This window comes from Canis lupus, chromosome 11 (assembly GCF_048164855.1).
Source record: "Canis lupus baileyi chromosome 11, mCanLup2.hap1, whole genome shotgun sequence".
Taxonomy (NCBI): domain Eukaryota; kingdom Metazoa; phylum Chordata; class Mammalia; order Carnivora; family Canidae; genus Canis; species Canis lupus.
In genome coordinates, this window is record NC_132848.1 from 24606537 (window position 1) to 24623071 (window position 16535).

The following is a 16535-nucleotide window of genomic DNA, read 5'->3' on the forward strand; positions in this document are numbered from 1 at the left end:
TTCCATTTTTGATGAGCATTCACTTCTCTTTTCCTTTTTTTTTTTAAGATTTTATTTATTTATTCATGAGAGACACAGGCAGAGAGGCAGAGACACAGGCAGAGGGAGAAGCAGGCTCCCTTCAGGGAGCCCAATGTGGGACTCAATCCCAGGACCCTGGGATCATGATCCGAGCCGAAGGCAGATGCTCAACCACTGAGCCACCCACGTGTCCCCTCTTTTCCTTTTTAAAATCTCTTTAAACTATCTTTCTTTAACATGCTAATGTGTTTATTTCTATAGAATAAAATCCCAGGAGTAGGACTGCTTGGTCTGACATAATACATATAAATACATGTTGTCTATTTGCCTTTTAAAAAAATGATTAATTGATTGATTGATTGATTGATTGATTGATTTGAGAAGGGTTGGGGGAGAGAGAGATCATGTGGGAGGGGCAGAGGGAGAGAGAATCTCCTGCAGACCCCCTACTAAGCATGGAACCACATGCAGGGCTCCACTCACAACCCCAAGATCATGACCTGAGCCGAAATCAAGAGTAGGACACTCAATTGACTGAGCCACCCAGATGCCCCTGTTTGCTTTTTAAGACCACACTATAGCATTTATTATTTCTGATAGCTATGTAATAGAGTATCTTTTTTTCCAACCCCTGTTAGCAATAGGCATGATAGCTCTTTTAAATTTTTGCTGGTCTGGTAGTTTTAAAGTAATAGCTCAGTTTAACTTTAATTTGTATTTATTCCCTGACTACTTGTAAATGTATAATGTTTTTGCTATTAGGATTTGTTTTCCTGTGAGTGACCTATTTACATCCTTTGCCCTCTTGTCCACATTTAAGAAATGTTTATTATAGATATCATTTTTTATCCTGTGCTCTTAAGAAGCTTTGAGTTCCCAGTTTTTCCCCATCCTCTGGATTCCTACCCCTGGAACTTTCTCCCTGTAAAGTGCTGTATCTCTCTTAATTAGACCCCAGCCTCTGCCCTCCCAGCTTCTATGGCTCTTCTTTGATACTTTCCCATTTGACAGGCTCCAGCCTGGTTCTCTCCTGAGGGCACTGCTTCCCCATAGCCCCATCTCCCTCACTGAGATGTGGGGTCAACGGGGGCAGTTGTCTGTGTCTTTTGCATTCTCTGCCCCATCTCCAGCATCTGAAACAGGGGCCAGCACTTAAGTGCTCAATAAATACTTTTTGAATGAACTCAATCAGTTTTGAAAAGCATGATAGTGTTTTGGTTTAAAATGTAAACTCTGGAGCCAGGCCACCAGACCTGAAATCACAGCTCTGTTATTTAATACTTACATGACCTTGGGCAAGCCTCTCTGGACCTCAGTTTCCTTATCCCTAAAATGGAAATCATAGTAGTAGCTACATCATAGAATTGTTATTAGAACTAAATGAGCACACATATATGCATTAGTTTCCTAGGGATTTGTAACAAATTACCACAAACTAGATAGCTTGACACAACAGAAATTTATTCTCTCACAGAGAGAAGCCACAAGTCTGAAGTCAAGGTATCAGCAGCCATAGTTGTAGTGGAGGATCCTTCCTTTCCTTTACTCCTCCAGCTTCTGATGGTTGCTGGCAGTCCTTGACATTCCTTGGCTTTGTAGCTGCCATTAATCCAATATCTGACATCTTCCTTTGGTGTCTCTGTGTCTCTACTTGGTGCCTCCTCTCTGTGTGTCTAAGTCCACAGTTTCCTCTTAGAAGGATTGCATTCATTGGGTTGAGGGCTCTCCCTAATCCAGTACACCTCATCTTAGCTTGATCACATCTGCAGAGACCCTGTTCCCATTAAAGGTCACATGCACAAGAACCTGAGTTAGGATGTCTGCACATCTTCTGGGGGGACATAATTCAACTCAGTACAATGTGTAAACTCTTCCAATAGGGCCTGGTCTTTGGGTTCACTCTTGTATCCCTACTGCCTTCAACAGTACTTGGTATATAGGTGTCCAAAAAAATCTGTTGAATTAATTAATTGATCAACACTTTGTCTACTGCACTACAAAGATATTTTCAAATCTATCATTCATCTTTTTGTTTTATATCTTTTCCATTAAAATGTTTTAAGTTTTGTACAACCAAGTATATTTGTCTTCTTTCCTGTCTTCTTTATTTTCTTTTTTTAAAAATAGATTCTGGGTTTGTAGCCTTGGTTAATAAAGTGTCATGCCTCGAGCCCCCAGGCCACTCTTTCATATTTTACAGACAATCTCCTGAACTTTCTTGCGAGAATTTTTACTGTTTTATTTTTTTAATAAAATGCTTAATCCATATGGAATTAGTTTTTGTATATGGTGTAAGATGGGGGTCTTTTATATTTTCCCGCTGGATTATCATTTGTGAAATTCTCATTATACTTGGGTCTAAGTCTGGAAATTTCCACCTTGTTACACTGATCTATACATCTTTTCCATATCGATGCAATGTGGTGGGGTTTTGCTTTTATTTTTTAGCGAAACTGATCTTTCCTCATTTTTCTCCCTTTTTACATTTTTTTTGGCTATTCTGAGGCCGTGTTTATATTTGTCCATATGAACTTTATCCATTTGCATTATTAGGATCTCCCTAAATGCATTATTAGGATCACAGTTGGACTTCCACTAAACTTATTAAAAACGTATCTGCTTTTGAAATCAGGAAGAGAGAACGTAACAGAATGTGCAGAAGACAAGAGCAGAGAGCCTGTCATTCCACAGGGGAGTGTGGCCATTCAGTGTCCCTTTCTCCTGCTGCACTCTACTTGGCTCTCAGCTCTGGGACTCACAACTTGTGTCCACTTGCCCTTTGGACCACAGATCTGACCCTGGGACTTGAGAATAGCCCCGTCTGAAGGAGGAATGGCTCATCTGCCCTTATCTTCAGTCATCACAATCCGTTACTCATCTGCTCATGGAACACTAAGGTTTTACACATGTATGCAAGAATGAGCAGGTTCTGGATATTTGCCTCTAAAATTACGCATCTGGTCGATTTACTCGTTACACCTGGAATTCTGCTTGACCCTGAAAAGCTGTCAAATCACTGTGTCTTATATTCTCAGACTGAGGCTGTCTCATTTCACAATTTTTGAAGGTTAATTTTGGTTCAGCATTTTGTCCTTCTGAGCGATCGGAACACAATTTTAGTCTTGTTGGGTTCTACAAGGATAATGTATTTTTAAAAGTCTGAACCAAATCATGATTGTCATCATCATGCTTGCAGCAAAAAAGAAAAGAAAAACTACTGTCTTACCACTTGGTGATCACTGTTGACAAGGCATTCCTCTGTCCCGAAGGTCCAGAGTTGGGCGCTAAGGTTGGAGAAAGGATTGGTTTTGAAAATGTTAGGGCAGTACCATCGCTGGGGGATGAGGTGGAGTTAGGTCAGGTGGACCAGACAGATCTAGCCTATAGACTAGAAATTTCTAGATTTGAGGTGTGGTCGGATTATGATCATGGTAGGTTTCTGGTGGTCACAGCACTGTCACCAAATGTATGGACTTTCATAGATGCAAAGAGTTGGAAAGGCCCTCAGAGCTCATATACCTGCCATGATCCCCTCTTCACCCCAGCTCCTCTGTTGTTCACCATCTCAGTGGGCAGGGATGTTGAGCTTGGTCGTGTGTGTGGCTTTCTCTGACATGGTATGTGGTAGATGTGACCTGAGCAGCAGCCTTAGATCTGCTGTGTGCTCTAGGGTGGCCTTATGCCCCAGAGACCTGCTGGTAGAAGAGCTTTCCCAGACAGCTCTCATCCCTTTAGTCTGATCCCCAGAAGGAATGCACATGTAACAGGCCTAAACCCAACCTGCAGCCTGACGCCAAGCCCAGTCAACCCACAGCCTGCATCAGGAATACCTAGCGAAACCCATCTTACATCTGCCAAACTGCCCTTGACCTGCATACCCACAAGTGTGAGAATAAATGTTTGTTTTCTTGTCAGCCACTGGGCTTTGTCGTGCATAAGCTGGCTCATGGAGTTTCCAAACATGTGGTACATAAAGGCTCAGGAACACCCAAACCCAGTCCTATGTAGGCTGCCCAGGCTGTGTCATTTGAATGGGGAGTGACACACTTCCCAGCCTGCGGCTGTGCCTGTTATTTCTAGAGCTACAACTGTGAATTCAGACTCAGTCACTAGTGCTGATTTGTTGTCACTGGCCACCAAGCATCTCTGGGCAGTAGCCCATACCTGAGTCACTGGAGTGTCTGCATACTACTCCCATGTAGCCCTGGGCTCTGGGTTCCTCATGGGTAAGAGGTAAAGTGGCAGCTATGCTATCAGACTCCCCTCCCCATGCTGAGTCACAAGACAATGCTGTCCCACAGTGTCCAGCTGGCATGTGTCCACACCTTTGCTCTGCCACTCAACAGCTGTGTCTCCAGGAAATAGTTGGTTTATTGAGCCTTCTGCCTAAACTTTGATCTCCTTATTTGTAAGACGGAATATGTCATAGCTTTGTCGAGGAGCACTGTGAAGTTTAAGATAATGTATGGAAATCACTGGGTACAGCGGCCAGCACCTAGTAGAACTTTAGCCACGGTCTCTTTCTCTATGACACCTGTGAAGTTTCCATCACCACCTGGTGTCAGGAAGGAGTGGGCTTCCTGAGAAGTGGCTGTGAGACCAGCTCTGGCCCTTGTCATTAGGCTGTCAGTGCTGGGACTCTGCTTGAGATGGTTGCCAGCTTGAACTCTCACACCTGAGCCACTGTCAGGTGGAACACGCAAGCAGATACTTGCTGTAAGTAATGCTGAAGGAGGCTCTTCAGGATGAATGAGTTTGAGTCTGGGTGGGGCTCAGATGACCAAGAAGGAATAAGAAACACTGGAAATGGTATATATCCAATTACATATAGAAGACTATTATTTTTTAAAAAGATTTATTTTTATTTATTTATGATAGACAGAGAGAGAGAGGCAGAGACACAGGCAGAGGGAGAAGCAGACTCCACGCGGGGAGCCCGACGCGGGACCCAATCCCGGGACCCCAGGATCGCGCCCTGGGCCAAAGGCAGGTGCAAAACCGCTGAGCCACCCAGGGATCCCGACTATTATTATTATTATTATTTTTTGTAATTATAAAATGTATATGAAGGCCACCTGGGTGGCTTAGTCAGTTAAGTATCTGCCTTTGGCTCAGGTCGTGATTTCAGGGTCCTGGGATTGAGCTAACATCAGGCTCCCTGCTCAGTGGGGAGTCTGCTTCTCCTCTCCCTCTGTGTGGCGCTCTCTCTCTCTCTCTCCCTCTCTCTCTCAAATAAATAAATGGAAAAATCTTTTAAAATGCATATGAGTGCTTAAAGCAAGCATTGTAACATTGCTTGGGCTTATAATCTATGTAGATCTAGAACAAAGGCCAACTGTAGCTTAGTGGACAGGTGGCAGAGTAAGGCCTATATGGTTGCAAGAGTTCTTCATTTTATGTGAGGTGGTTCAATATGAACTCTAAATAGCCTGTGAATAGGTAGGGGTCTATATTATAATCCCCAGAGCAACCATCAAAAAGGAGATGCAAAGAGGCATAGCAAACAAATATTCTTCACACAGAGACTGGTGGATGTTTCTCTCCTCAGATGCTCTGCAGTGGCTGGGCTTGGAAAGACAGAGTCAGTCACCCAACTTCTTGTTGTGGGCACCACTTGAGAATGCCTGTCTTCACCAAGAGAGCCAGCAGTATTTCCACGGAACGATGTGGCATCGTGTGGGAGAAGCAGTCTGCAATCTAAGGGACATCCCAGGGATGGCGGAAGTGACAATTTTGTGAATCAAATTATTCTAGGCCACGGACTGTCACTCTTGGAGGAACTTTCTTAGGGAAATGCCTCTTTAAAGAGACGAAAGGACTTGACTTGAATGGTTAAACATTTTGAAATCTGCTTTATTAATGCTGCGGTTTAGGTTTACGTTGTATGGTAAACTGTCTCCAAGGGTCATGATAAATCTAGTTGATTTGCTGTTGTGTTCATCTTAGAAATGAGAGTGTGCAAGGGGAAGCTCTAGAGACATGTGTTGGTAAAGTGCATAGTGCCTCTTCTAGCCATCACACCCTCTGGGTTTTGCGTCCTGTGTGATTCTCTGTGCCCATAAGGGATTGCATCCTGCAACCTCTGGGCCGGCTGCTTACGGCATGCCCAGCCTCCCTGGTGCTTCACAAGCCTGCAGGCTGTGAGACATTTGCCTACAGACATTTCCTTACTATCCATTGCATATGTTTTTATGAAAGGACCGAGCAGGAGGAATTTGCAATGAATAATTCATGTGTAATTGTTTTCAAAATATAAAGTTATTTTTCAAAGAAAGCAACCAATCTATCCATTTTGGAGTCCCCCTGCTGCCACTTGGGTGCTTCTGCGTGGGCCGCAGCTTTCCATCGAAACACTCATGCCGTCCCGCACTGGGCCAGGCTCTGCCACAGAGCTGGGACAGGGTGTGTGTGCAGACGGCATGGAGCTGTCAGCATTCCCAGCCAGCACTTGCCTGCACAGGTCCCCAGGCAGGCCTTTGGGATAGCCTTGGACTCTAGCCCTGCTCTCCACCGAGTCCCTATAGGCGACACCACATGGCTACATTCCCTTCCCTTTCCACCCGGCTTCCAATCCTGCACCAAACACATCCTGCAGCTTGCTGACATCAACTCATACACACAAGCCAAGCCAAGGCCAGAGCCTGACCTACTGGGCCAGTGCAGATACAGTGAGCCACTGTCACATTCCGTGCATTACTGACACTGACAGTGAGAATAAGAACCAGCCAATGATGCCAGCCCCCTGGGTCCTAGTGCCGTACACCAAGAAGGAGGTGCCCAAACAGAAGGAGCCAATGACTGCACACAAATTGTGGATACCCTGCTGCCGCTCAGCGGGTTTACATTTTGCAGCTCGAGTCTGAAGAGGACGTAGCAGAAGGCTCAGTATCTGTAAAGGCCTCAGTACCATCCTGACATGTGACACAGAATAAGCATGATGGTGGTGATGACGGTGACGGTGGTGATGATGGTGTTGGTGGTGATGATGATGGTGATGGTGGTGATGGTGGTAATGGTGGTGTTGGTAGTGATGATGGTGGTAGTGGTGGTGATGATGTCATGATGATGATGGTGGTGGTGGTGATGAAGTCATGATGGTGATGATGGTGATGATGGTGATAATGGTGAAGGTGGTAGTGATGGTGATGATGGTGTTGATGATGGTAATGAAATTGGTGGTAGCAGTGATGAGTACTGTCTCATCTCACCCCCTTTCCTTACCCCTTCAGCTTCCTCCACAGAATGCAGTCAGTGTGATGCTGACCCTTCTGTCCTCTGCTCTCCAACTTGCTGTGGCTTCCTGTGGCATCATAGCCCCCGACATATGTCAATGGCTGGTCTGTGTATTTCCTGCCCCCTTTCCTCTCAAAACACAGACTAACCTTTCTTTCAAAACTGGTCTTCAGACTCTTCTGCTCTCCCAGACAGATTTCCTTCATCTGTCCTGGGCGAGTTCAGTCATGCTGGATGTCTTTGGCCCTTTGATGCACAAACACATTTTAAAGTGTGATTCAGTGTTCTCTTTTGGAAGAAAACCCATGTTTTCAAATTTAAATTGTGGTGCTTTGAGAGTAGCAGGGATGGTCTCTTTTGTCCTGCTTATATTCTCCTCAGCATCCCTTCTGGGGGGAATTTACCTATGGCAGGTAATACCAGCCAGGTTGCTGGCCTACTGGCCACTGACAAAGGGGGTGCCAACATCATCTGCTTCTTGAACAGTCCAACTCATCAGTTTCTTCTAGGAAGGCATTACTAGATAATTCTGCTTCACTGTTTGCAATGCAGGGAAGTGCATTTTTTCAATTGTCCTCCCACCACCACCACTACTCACACAAAATGGAAACCATTAGTAAGCAGTGGGCTCTGTGTGGTGGAATGAAGGGAATTCATGGATGACTTTCAGTGAGTGCACTCACATAAGGAGAGGAAAGGGTCCGTGGATGCCCTCTCCCCCACAAAAAACCATTGTAGCTTGCAGTTTCAACTGAAGATCATAATGAAACTTGAGTAAAAATTTTTGTTTTCCCTCCCCAAACCACCTTGCTTTATTTTGTTCATGTTTCCTAGGGTATATGTGAATATAAATCTAACTTAGGAGACTCGAAACTCACTGCAGTCACAGCCTATGTGAATTTAGATGTCTTGGAAGGCATGGCCTTTGGAAAGGTTTGCAGTGCCAACTGCAGCCCCTAGTGCCATGCCCACTGAGACCAAGGCTGGGAGCCCACTTACTCCTTTGTTCACTCACTCACTCAACAAACAGACCTTGCCCCGGGCCAGGGAGCCAGGCCACCCGGGCCCCGCCCACAGGGCGACTGTGGGTGGAGGCAGACAAGTAACAATCACAGGCTGGAGCTTAGGGGCGGTGGCTGCGGGGCTGGAGGAGCTCAGCCGGCAGGGAGGCAGGGAGCCTGCCGCAACCTAACTGCCTCTCCCTCCACTTTCTTCCTTGCCAGGTACTGGAAGCTAGTGGAATGCCCATGGATGATGACCAGTACGCTCTGCTGACGGCAAAAATAGGATATAAGAGAGAAGGGATGAGTTATCTTGATTTTGCAGCAGGATTTGAAGGTAGCTAATCACCAGCGCAAGCCCCGCAGGGACAGAGCCCCCACACACACACACACACTGGTAGCGCCACCAGTCATCCCGAGCCCTGAGCCCTGCCTCGAGCCCTGAGCCCTGCCTCGAGGCCACTGGGTTGAAGCAGTGTGAGCTGAGATGCTCAAACAGTGTGTGTTCTAAGACTGGCAACAGACATTTTTGTTTGATTTTATCTGACTGTGTTTCGGCCTTTTCTTTTCGCTAAACCAAACTGTGAGTGCAGAATTTTGCCTGACAGAGCCTTCTACAGACTTAGAGCACAAATGGTTTCTAAAATTTGCTTCAAAGCCTATGCTTCTTCAATCACGCTTCCTGTCCTTTGGGATTTTCCTCCTGAGAATAGATACTGTTTGTCTGTGGTTAGTGGCACCCATATACCAACAAGGCAAGTATCCTTCCTCCTTTTTTGTAGATAAGGACACACAGATGCTAAAAAATTCAATGACATGCCCAAGATCACTCAGCCACTGGCCCTCACCTCCTGCTGCCCCAAAGCAGTTGCCAGGAAATTCTTCACGTGCGGTACGCTCAGGCCTGGAAGCTGTTGTCACCCACTCTTACTCTCCCCTGGCCACACACCTGGCAGAGACATGATGAGCAGCTGGCCTCCCCTCTCTCCGCCGAGTCATCCTCCCCCTGGTCTCCACTCTTGCTGACATTTAAATGGACAAATCAGCCCTCTAGAAAAGCTGCAGAAATCACACAAACATGTTGATGGAATACTCTATGATTTTGCAGCGAATGCACTGCAGACTGGACAGAGCAGGATGCAGAAGCCCTGTTTGCGTTTTGCCATCCTTCCCACATTCTGTCTGGGAGATGACTGGGCAGTGTGATGGGTCTCTCCTAGAGAGACTGGCAGCTGGGACTTCTCCCCGGGAAAATGCAAAGGACCCATCTGACCATGGCAGATGAGCATTTGACTGTCCTATCCTAGGGGAGAAGAGGTCCCACATGCATGAAAACAGGCAATTCGAGAAGCCATAGAATTTTAGAATGGTGACACTTTGGGTATATATTTTGACATTTTTGAAGGAAAAGGAACTCACATTTATTTTAGTGCTTCCAGTATGCTAGGTGAGTTCATTTTTCAAGTGAGGAAATGGGGGCCCCGGGTGTATCAGTCACTTGCCCAGAGTCCTGGGGCGGTGAGTCCCTTACAGGATGGAAATTTGACTCAATAGCCATCAGTTGCTCTTGGCTTCCTCCCCACCTCTGTTCTTTCCCTCCGCTCTCCTCCTCCTTCTCCACCTCTCATCAGTCTCCCAGCGCTACCTGTCTCCTCTAATAGCCAGGTGCTCACAGGGGTGGGGATAGAGACCCAGGCCCCAGCTGGCCCCGGGCTAGGGGTCTGGGGTGTGCATGGCAGAGGGGACTTAAGTAGATAGTATTATCTGCCAGATGGAGTGAACCTGAGGGAGGCCACTCCAAGCCCAGGTGGAGGTGACATAGAAGCCAGGTTCAAGGAGACTGGACCATAGGATGCCCATGAGCTCCTGACACTGCCCACCGTCTATCCTGCAGACCACAGCAGTGGGGAGAGGGTGGTTGTGACACCTGCAGAGAACCACATCTAAAATAAAGTCCTAGGTTTATAGCCTGGCTTTAAACAAGGCCACACTCCAGTAATCCCAACCTGATGGAAATGGCTTGTGGTTTTTTTTGTTGTTGTTTTTGTTTGTTTGTTTGAAATGGCTTGTTTTTTAAGTAGAGACTATAGTTTCTTCCTCAGTTTTAGGGGAGAGAAAGGATATAACCCAGTAATTAGCCTCAGGGCTCTGGAATCTGGCAGGCCAGGGTTCAGCGTTGCTGTCGTGACCTTGGGGAAGTGGGGGGGGGGACCCCTTGTGCCTCCATCCCCTCATATGTAAAATGGGCGTAATCATAGATTTCCTTGTGAGTAAATGAAGCACAAGAAGAGAATCTACCTCTTAAGGTTGTTGAAAGACCAAAAAATGTTTGAAGGCCCCTCGTACAGTGTCCAGCAGATATGTGGTCAGGAAACACCTGGCGGATTAACAAATGTGATTGTCTTACACATTGCTATGTTTGGGACATGAATCTAGGAACCAAAACCAGGCAGTAATTCTCACTCGCTGCTTCTGGGAATGAGAAATGAGCAAGGTGTAGTCCTGCCCTGTTGGAAGAATAGGCATGGTGGTCACTGTGTGCTGGACAGGAGCGCGGCCCTGCCATCTAGAACAAGTTCTTTTTGCAGTGATATCTAAGACACTGAAGGAAAAGAAACCAGAGCATAACAACGTTAATGCTTAAGTTCATTTCACAAGCCTTATTTCTGTATTTTGGCAGGATTTGGGGCAGGAAGAAATGCAGTATTGAAACAGAAATAAAGAGGTATGTGTGCCACTAATGGAAGTCTTCTGGTTTATGTCATTGTTTCAGATGCTAAAATGAGCAGGCCAGAAGTGATCCCATTGCAGACTCCAGTTCTTTCCAAGACTAATTTGGACAGATACTTTATAACCGCTGAAGAGTGCCTGAAGCAGTTCCCCCAGAGACTGAAGGAAGCCTTCCGGGTAAATTATGACCTGTCTGCTGTTTGGCTTATCTGGACACCCCCCAACCCACCTTGCTCCCAGCTATTCAGCCATGCTGGCTCTGATTCCTGGAGCCTGTCATGTTCTGCTCATCACGGGACATAGCACTTCTCTCCATAGACTCAGGCTCACCCCTTCTCTCCTTCCTGGGGAAGGGGACTCGGGCGGGCCTCACTCTGCCATCCCCTCCCCTCCCTGAGGTCCTTCCCTCCTGCCACTTTGCTGGGTCTGCCTTCTGCCTCTCAAAGGCCTTGGAGAAATAAGGAGGGGCGGTGGGGAGGGATGGGTCAGGACATCCTGAGTTACAGGTAATTTAGGATCCATTTGTCCATTCTCTCTAAACCACCCATTCACTCACCAGATGAGTATTACATGCTTAGGATATGCTGGAATGTCTGCTAAAAGCTGGGGATGAAAGGTAGGATCTGCATCCAAGTACAGACACATGGGATTGGATTGCCTGTTGTAGAGGGAACAGTAGTGTGCCATGGGGACACAGGGAAAAGACCCCACTAAGGAGGACTTCCTGGCAGAGGTGGCCCCTGAACTGAATCCTAAACCCTCAGCATGTGCCGACTGGAAAAAGAAAGGAGCAAACAATAGAAGAGGGAACTTGCTGAAGGCAGGTGGCGGACAGGTCCTGGGCTTCAGGGAGAAGCTCGCAGATTGGTAGGACGGGTTGCATGTGGAAGCTGTAATGGATAAGACGAGAGAAATCTACAGAGGCAGGCATAGAACGATCCAAACTGCTTCTGTGCTGAGAAGTAAGAGAGCAATTAAAGGGGGGAGATCAATTTAATAAGCCTGTATTGCTGCAGGGCGGCGGCCCCAGGGTGTGCAGGAGCAAGTAGGCCAGGAGGGGGGCGGTGAATCCAGAAGAGGAGGGTGGGGAGCAGCTGGGGGTGGAGCTAGCCCCGAGTGGCAGGGGCAGCCCGAGCTCCCTGTGTTTCTGAAACCTCTTCCCAGCACTGACTGCCAAGTGGAGATGCATTTTGGTTACCAAGCTCTCATTTAAAAATAAATGTATTTATGATGACTGTCTGGCGTGGATTTGCAGGATGGTTCTGACTTTGAACATTCTGTCCTGCCGTCAGACCATGCATCCTAATCCTGGGCTTGAAAATCTACAGTCCCCGGAAGCGTGCGCAGGGAAGGGCTGGTCCTCAGTGTTCAATCTGAGCTAGTGCCCCGGCCAGGGGAGCACGGAGCAGACAGGGGTCGGGCGAGGGCTGAGAGCCTGCTGTTCTGAAGAAGGAAGGCCTGCCTGTAGGGCAGGAGGGCAGAAGGGGAAGCAGAGAGACACCAGGAGCAAGTGTTCCCTCTGTGCCAGTCAGCAGAGCACTGGAGGGGCCCGGGTCCCAGACCAGCACCCCTCTGCTGCCCTTACCCCAGGTGCTAACTCACCCACTCTGTTGCAAGCCTCCTTTTTCTGGCCTTGCCCTCCACCTGTCTCCTCTGCACCCCTTTCCCAGTGGGGGGACACCAGAGCCATGCTCTGTACTAACACCACTGTTTTCCTACCTTTGGTATACATGTGGCTTGGTGACAGTGCACATGTGTCCCATATTTCCCAGTGATCTTTATTTTAAATAATTACATAATGAACTGATTCAATGAACGTTCACTAACACCCACTCTATCCTGCCAAGAATGTATAATCTAGTGGTTGAGACAAAGAAGTGAACCTCTAATTGCCAGAGTTTACAAGGTCCGCCCTAGGATTCAGGTGACACTTGAAGTCACTGGAGATTTGCTTGTTCTCCTCACAGGTATATGTGAATGAGACAAAGTGTGTGCCTTGATTTTTTGAATGGGAAGGGAAGCGCTTTACTTTTTTTTGAGTTCTTCTTTGTGCGAAATTCTTGAAAGTCTCTCCTCAGCAATAATGAAAAACCCAACCTGTATTAGTGTAAGATACTATCACAGCTGTTGCTGTTGTCTGCCCAGTAATTCTGTAGCCAAATGAGGCCCTCTCAGCCCTCAGCGGGGGTCACAGGTAAGCTAGTCACACGCCCACAGCTCAGGCCGAAGACCATGGAGTTGAGGAAAGACATCGTGACCGAAAAAGGGACGTCTTTTCTCCCTGCCCTGGTGAGGAAAGCAGGCATAGAGAGGCCCTGGGTGACCCGGGGACACGACGTGAGCACAGGTTCCCTGTGCCCTGGGGGCTCCCTCAGCCCAGGGCTTACCCTCCAGATAACATCTCTGCAGGGTCAGGCATGTGTCCATGGGTTCAGGTGTATATTTTTAAACCATCAGGATCTAACCACCCCCTACAAACACACGCACACACACACACGGCATCATTCTATACATACATTCCCCAACTTCATTTTTCACCCCACGGTCTGTCCTCAACACCAGACCTTGCGGAGTGGCCTCGGCATGCAGGCCTGATCAGAGTGTCCCCTTTGCTTGTCCCCTTAGGACCAGCCCCCGTCCCTGCCTGACTGGCCTGCGGTCCCCAGCTCTGCACTGGCTGTGGCCGCCTCTCCCACTGTAACCTGACTCCTCTCCTCCTCACTTCACACTCCAGCCAGTGTTCTTCCTCCCTTCATGTCTTTGCACATTCTGTTCCTTTGCCTGGACTGCCAGTCCAACCCCTTTGATCAGCCTAACTCCTGCTGGAGCTCTGATCTTTCTTCAGTCCTCGGTCCTCCCTCCTCGCCTTCAGATCTGTGGGGAGATCGGCTGCCGGCCGTCCTCCTCCCAGCACAAGCGCATGTGGACTTGTGATCCTCTGAGACATTAGGGCTGCATTGTTCCTGAACCATCCACAGTACCTCAAATGGCCACCACAGGGCCATCCATGTAATAGGTGATCAATGTGTGTTTGTTGAATGAATCAAAAAAACCTCCAGTTCCATGCCAGACATTGAACTGGAAAGATTACATAAGTGGCCCCATCTGTTTAAATCCTCACACTACCCTGTCAAGTAGGCTTTGGCATCCTCATTTTACAGATGGAGAAACCAGGGGTCTAAGATGGGGAGAAACTTACCCAAAGCCACATGTCTAGTAGAGGTTGCATCCGTGTGACTCCAATAAAATTAGGAGTCTTCATTCTGGGAAGCCAACGACCGAGGTGTGGGGAATGATGGAGGTTTTTAGATTTGTGAAGATTGTAAATGTGGGTTCCATGGCATCTGGACTGTCCCTGTCATCCGGCAGTCCAGGCTGGCAGTGAGCACGGCTTTCATGCCTGGCTTACAGGCCTTTCTGCCCCACTAGACTGAGAACCTTGATATCAGGGACCATATTGTAGTTACAACAGGTATCTGCCCAGCAAAGTGCTTGGCATATAATAGGTGCTCAGGAAACCCTTGCTGCCCTCTCCAGACCCACCAGCTTCATTCCACAATGTGTATTAAGCACCACTCCAAGCTGGAGGTACAAGGAACAGATCAGAGCCCTGGTCACATGGTCACCTTCCAGAAAGGGAGCCAACCATGAATGTACAAGTCTCGTTTGTCAGGTGGTGGCATGTTCCATGAAGAAAAATAGGGCAGGGTGAGTGTCAGGGACCAATCGGGGTGCCGTTGTCCACAGGGCTCAGGAGATGCTCCCTGAGAGGTGACATTGGAGCAGACACGCTAAAGGGTGCAGGTATTGTGGAGAACTTCCCGAGATGCCCAAGGCAGGCTTGGCATGTCCACAGGACAGCAAGGGGGCAAAGGAGAGGAAGGAGGGCAGAGGGATTGCAGGGTTTGGGGGTCATGGCAGGATTTAGGATCAGACTCTGCGTGCAGTGGAGAGCCAGTGTAGGGAGCAGAGGAGCCCCCAGACTCTGACCTGAGCTGCAGTGGGATCACCCCGGCTGCTGTGCTAGGAGGCGGTGGCAGCAGGGGTGGGGACTGCAAGCCCCTTGGGAGCTTCTATGGAATTCGGGGAGAATTGGTGGAATGGGGAGAAGCAGGGGGGTGGGTGGAGACAGGATCTGTGTGCACACACTGGCTGTGGCAGAGGAGAGGAAGGGAGGGGCCGGGGACGAAGCCAAGGTTTGCAGAGGTGGGAAGGCCTAGGAGGAGCAGGCTGAGGACGGGGCTTGGAGGTCAAGGGTTTGACTTGGGACTTGCTTCTTGCTTGGTTTGGTGTCCAAGCGGAGGTGCCCCAAAGCCACTGCAGATGTGAGCCTGGAGCGGGTGGGAGGGCCTGGTGCTGACCGTGATTTCCCGCTAGGGAATCAGCAGCAAAGAGATGGCCTTCACCCGGAGCAAGTCCCTGGTGGTGGTGCTACTAGAGACACAGGCCCCTGCCTGCCGGATGGTGGTGCCCCCAAGAGACAGGGGCTGCACTTTAAGTTGGTCCCAGTACTATTTAGCACAGTGACTGCACATATTAGGTGCTGAATGAATGTGTGAGTGAAGATAGATCTTTCCACAAAATCCCAAAACATCTTAACTAGACACTTGAATCCTAGTGGGCCTTGCTTTGTTGTAACCTCTTAAGGCAGATCCTGGGAGATACAGGTATGAGTTCAGGGCCTCCAAAGTCACCAGACGAACCTCCAGGTGGGGGCTGTGTCAGGTACTGATGGAAATGAGGGGTGTGGGGCCACATCATCGACTTTTCAAGCCTGAGACTTAGGAAGTACATATGGCGGAAGCATGGACATTGGCCAAGACAACCAGTTCAAAGCCCGAGGGCCAGGCCCTGGCTGTATGGTCTCAGGCAACCGTAATAGTAACAGGCAACATGTTAGGGCACTTAGAAAACATGCCAGGGATTTGTATATATTACATATTCAACCCTCACCACTGCCCTAGGAAGTAGGGACTTTCCCAATTCCCATTTTATAGATGAGAAAATGGAAGTGTGGCCAGGTTAAATATCCTGCCTAAGTTTACACCAATATTAAGTGACAGAGCTGGAAACTAAGCAACCTAAGCAAACTAAGCAACCCGCCTCCAGGTGTTGGAGCATGGCCTCTAAATCACATGTTCCCTTGCAGCCTCCATGTCCTCACCTTCAGGATGGAGATGGCCGTGCCCTCGTGCCACACCACCAACAGAGCAGGTGTTCCCTGTCCTTCAGGTGCAGCAGGCATGCGATCTCAGACAGCGCTGGCTCCTCAGCTTAGTTCTCAAAAACTGAGCCCTGGCCTCTGAATGGCCCCTCAGTGTGCCATCCAGTACTGCCCTTGTTTTCCTGTAGACAAAAGTTGTCAAACATCATGAAACTTCTGTAGAAACCTTAAGAGCAAGATTTCTTTTCTGCCCCAAAAAGCTCCAGCATCCTCTTAGTTCTGGTGCTAGAAGGAGAGGTTCCATAAACACAGAAAGTGGAAGGGAGGGAAAGAAGAGCCTTTTCTTGCCCCTTTTCCTGGGCTCTATCCTAAAAGAGGGCACCGGA

The 16535-nt window shown here is 48.2% G+C and overlaps 1 protein-coding gene and 1 long non-coding RNA gene across 18 annotated transcripts in view; one reads left to right on the forward strand and one right to left on the reverse strand.

Moving 5' to 3' along the window:
• The window catches only part of EFCAB6 (EF-hand calcium binding domain 6), a 234115-nt gene that overhangs the window by 135788 nt on the left and 81792 nt on the right, over positions 1–16535 (forward strand). For all 6 annotated transcript variants that reach the window (XM_072843616.1, XM_072843612.1, XM_072843615.1 and 3 more), the window contains 2 exons: positions 8478–8592; positions 11029–11162. In XM_072843616.1, coding sequence (XP_072699717.1) covers positions 8478–8592; positions 11029–11162 — 249 coding nt within the window. The remainder of the gene's footprint in view (positions 1–8477; positions 8593–11028; positions 11163–16535) is intronic.
• Positions 50–16535, reverse strand: part of LOC140642701 (uncharacterized) — a 37347-nt gene continuing 20861 nt past the window's right edge. For 6 of the 12 annotated variants that reach the window (XR_012039125.1, XR_012039130.1, XR_012039122.1 and 3 more), the window contains 2 exons: positions 16150–16331; positions 9610–11875 (listed from right to left, as the gene is read on the reverse strand). This is a non-coding gene — a long non-coding RNA (uncharacterized lncRNA). Of the gene's footprint in view, positions 1349–1461; positions 1796–3247; positions 3306–7242; positions 7501–9609; positions 11876–16149; positions 16332–16535 lie in introns of those variants that run through there. The other 6 variants (XR_012039123.1, XR_012039128.1, XR_012039126.1 and 3 more) reach the window with 6 other exon arrangements.